The following is a 3,434-nucleotide window of genomic DNA, read 5'->3' on the forward strand; positions in this document are numbered from 1 at the left end:
TATTACTTTTCAATAAAATAAACTGAATTAAGTTTGAATACAAGTTTATTTTAAGCTTTTATATGAATTTCTTTCAGACATTCGAAGTAATTTATTAAGCAGCCTATTTCTTTTAATTTCTGCGAACTTTTTTATGCGATTTTAAGTTAATTTTAACTCGTTGTTTTGGTTTTATGCGATTTTAGAAAATTACGGAACGTATCCCTACTTTTTCAAGGCAAGTAAAGTCTTTTTTTATGCGAATTTTTTATATGCGCTTTTCTGTAGAACGTATCCACCGCATAAAACGAGACCTTACAGTATATAAAAAACTATATTACATACAAATAAAAACCCAGCGAAGCGGGTCCTTGCAGCTAGTTAATAATAAAACGATTTTATTATTATGTCTCATTATACGATTTCATTCAGTATATAAAAAACTATATTATATACAAATAAAAACCCAGCGAAGCGGGTCCTTGCAGCTAGTTAATAATAAAACGATTTTATTATTATGTCTCATTATACGATTTCATTACATTCCGCGATTGTCATTGAGGAATCGAAAAAGGAAGGTTGCCCGTAAAACTGATTTTTGCATTAATGCGTTTATTGTTTTTTGAATATTTTGCCTACGAAAATTACTTGGATATTATTTTTCTAAAAATATTGTGGAAATAAGGTAGGTTGATACAGAAACTATTTATCGCACGTGTACTGTATATGAGCTTCAAAATAAATAAATAAATAAAAATAAATTTTATCAAACGATAAGATCAACCGATTAATTGTATCGTGTACAATATTTTATACCTTTGTTGTTAGACTAATTTATTAACACCTGCACCTAATTTCAAGGGTGGGAGAAGTGCCCGGGATGGGTTCGAACGAGAGTTTAAATTAATTCATTATATTAGGAGGGGGAAACGTTGTTGAGATAAATTCGAACAATAGTTTAGACCAGATACATTCGCGAAAGTGGTCGCTTATTACAGGTGTTGTATGTTGTTTCGGACCAAAAGTCGATGCCCGCGCTCGCGTTACACAGGTGGTCGTTTAATACAGGTAACTTATACGAATACTCTATGGATAAACTATTCCGTGCCAGAAATTTTTGCCCCTATTGACAGGTGCCCGTCGAATGCAGGTGGTCGCCTAAGCAGTTTTCACTGTATTTGTTTATTTATAGTGTGCTCATGTCAGTCTGATCAGTACCAAACTCGGTACGTTGATTTTTTACGGACAGTATTTTTTTTCTTTTGCAAAATATAAGTAATATTCTTGTTTTTATTATAATTATAATTTGAATGTGAAAATTTTGGCTTTCAACTTGTGAAAATATTTACAATGAAAAACTACATTTTGATCTTCGTCACAATGAGATATAACACATCACACTCCTCTATCTCCCTACCCCTCCAACCTCGACGGCCTGAAAATAAGCGGACTTAAAATTAATAAATACAAATGTATTCTGACAGTTTATGGGTTAATTATAATTACTTTCTATTTGAAAAATTTCCTCAACTTTAACACAAAATAAGAAAAAAGTGAATTTTTAAGAAATTTGCAGGATTTCCCGGGTTAAAAAACAGCCGGGATCCCGTTGGAGAAACCATAATTGCGAGTAAACGAGAAAACAAATGTTTTTATTTTTCTCAAGAAAAGTACTCTAAAATACTTTCTGAAGTAATTTCTGCTAAAACTAAGTGCAGTACGCCTTTGGATTACAAACAATTAAAATGTTCTGACATTTTCAAAATTAATGATGAAGAAAAGTTAATTCTGTCATTAAAAGTTAAAAAAAAAACTAAGTAGGGTCATTTTAATTCGCGACATCTCGGTTAAGGGTTAAAACTCTTCCTTCCCTTTGCATACTTTTACACAACGAGTTAGAATATTCTAGCTTGTTGCCTTTACACAATATGTGAGGCGACCAAAAAGGGGGATTATTTCAAAACGAAATAACGATTATATTATATCATTGCCGTCTGGACTGCCGAGCGGTAACAATCAACAACATGTGGGAGCGGTTCAGCCAGAGATCGACGCCTCATTTACAAACGACACAACCCATTAATTAAACAATTAACTTACAAATAAAGTAACTTACTATCGTCACGAGGGTTGAAGTCCTTGTATATTTCGGCGCGTAGTCTTCGAAAGAAGAGGAAAGTCCGGCGACCAGCATGGTTTCCTATCGCTGACCGGATGTTGCATTCTAAGTCCATTCTCGAACAGGAAACCATGTCCGGTGAATGCAGATCGGAATTTCCGAAGTTTCTCACAACGCAGGTCTATAACTTTCGGAGGATACATCAGCAAAGACGAAGATGGAACCTTGGGGAAGCACCCCAGCGAGGGTCATAGCCTCGAGGGACTCCACGGCAAAGAACAGTGTGTCCTTGTGGCATGGGCTTATATATCTTTTCGCCTCGCAAATCGTCACTTTATTGGTTATTAATACCCTTTCTCGGTCCCAGATTGGTCTTTCTCTGTTACCAGGTGAAATTGGACCAGCAGATCGGTTCCCGAGAAAGACGATTGTTTATTAATGCAATTTGACACCATCCTTCGTTCCGTGTTGAACGAACCTTGTACCTTAACTAACATTTTTTTTCTTTTTTGTTCGTCTTGTCTTATAAAATATTTAATTTATTAATTTTTTCCTCATTTTACCGCGTAGTTTTAATTTAATTTTTTTCCTTTTCTTTTATAATTTATTTCTCTTAATTTTTATTAATCGCGAAGATCAAGATTCGTTTTTGTTTGGATATATGATGAAAATAATATTTTTTCATCCCAGCCCAGGGCCTCACAAACACAAATGACACGCCTCATTGAATAAAAAGAAAATGGCGGACGTATATTGAATGTACTGTACAGTATATTGAATTGAAAAAAAAATGAATTTTTTTCTGAAAATATTTTGATTTTTCACATTTTTATTTAAGGTTTTAAATTGACGATTAAGTACATTTGTTCTAGGAACTTTTTTTTAAAACTCTTTCTGCCCTGTGGGCACTAAGAGGGCCTCTTTTTGCAAGCCCATTATGGGTTCGGCCAGGCCCACAATGGAGCTGCCGAGTGGTGAGTGATGGGGCCCGACATATCCGAAAGGACCACCCCCGAAAAATTCCTGGTGATTTTTCGACCCGTTCGGATTCGAACCCGGGTCCCCCAGAGCGGTAGGCTGCCATCCGGCCGCTGTTCTAGGGGCTGTCCATTAATTACGTGTGTAGTTTAAAGGAGAGGGAGGGAGTCGCATAAAGTATTGTACATCACCTCACACGATAGAAAGGAGGGGATCAAGGCTATGCGAACTTTTAGTGTCTACGTGGACCAACGACATATAACTACTAGACCCTGTTATGCTCCTGTGACAATTCCCGCACATTCGAGTCTAAATAAATAGCAATAATGCTAGAAATTGCTACCATAAGTCAGCACAC

The 3,434-nt window shown here is 35.8% G+C and overlaps 1 protein-coding gene across 2 annotated transcripts in view; it reads right to left on the minus strand.

Annotated features, from left to right (window-relative positions):
- Positions 1-2,581, minus strand: part of LOC111629651 (c-Myc-binding protein-like) — a 41,655-nt gene extending 39,074 nt beyond the window's left edge. The window contains exon 1 of one of the 2 annotated variants that reach the window (XM_023373536.1): positions 2,096-2,581. In XM_023373536.1, the coding sequence (XP_023229304.1) occupies positions 2,096-2,173 (78 nt within the window). In that variant the 5' untranslated portion in view covers positions 2,174-2,581. The remainder of the gene's footprint in view (positions 1-2,095) is intronic. The other variant, XM_023373537.1, reaches the window with a different exon arrangement.
- Positions 2,582-3,434: the final 853 nt, after the last annotated feature.

Source organism: Centruroides sculpturatus, unplaced genomic scaffold (assembly GCF_000671375.1).
Source record: "Centruroides sculpturatus isolate CEXI.00-Female unplaced genomic scaffold, Cexi_2.0 scaffold640, whole genome shotgun sequence".
Classification (NCBI taxonomy): Eukaryota; Metazoa; Arthropoda; class Arachnida; order Scorpiones; family Buthidae; genus Centruroides; species Centruroides sculpturatus.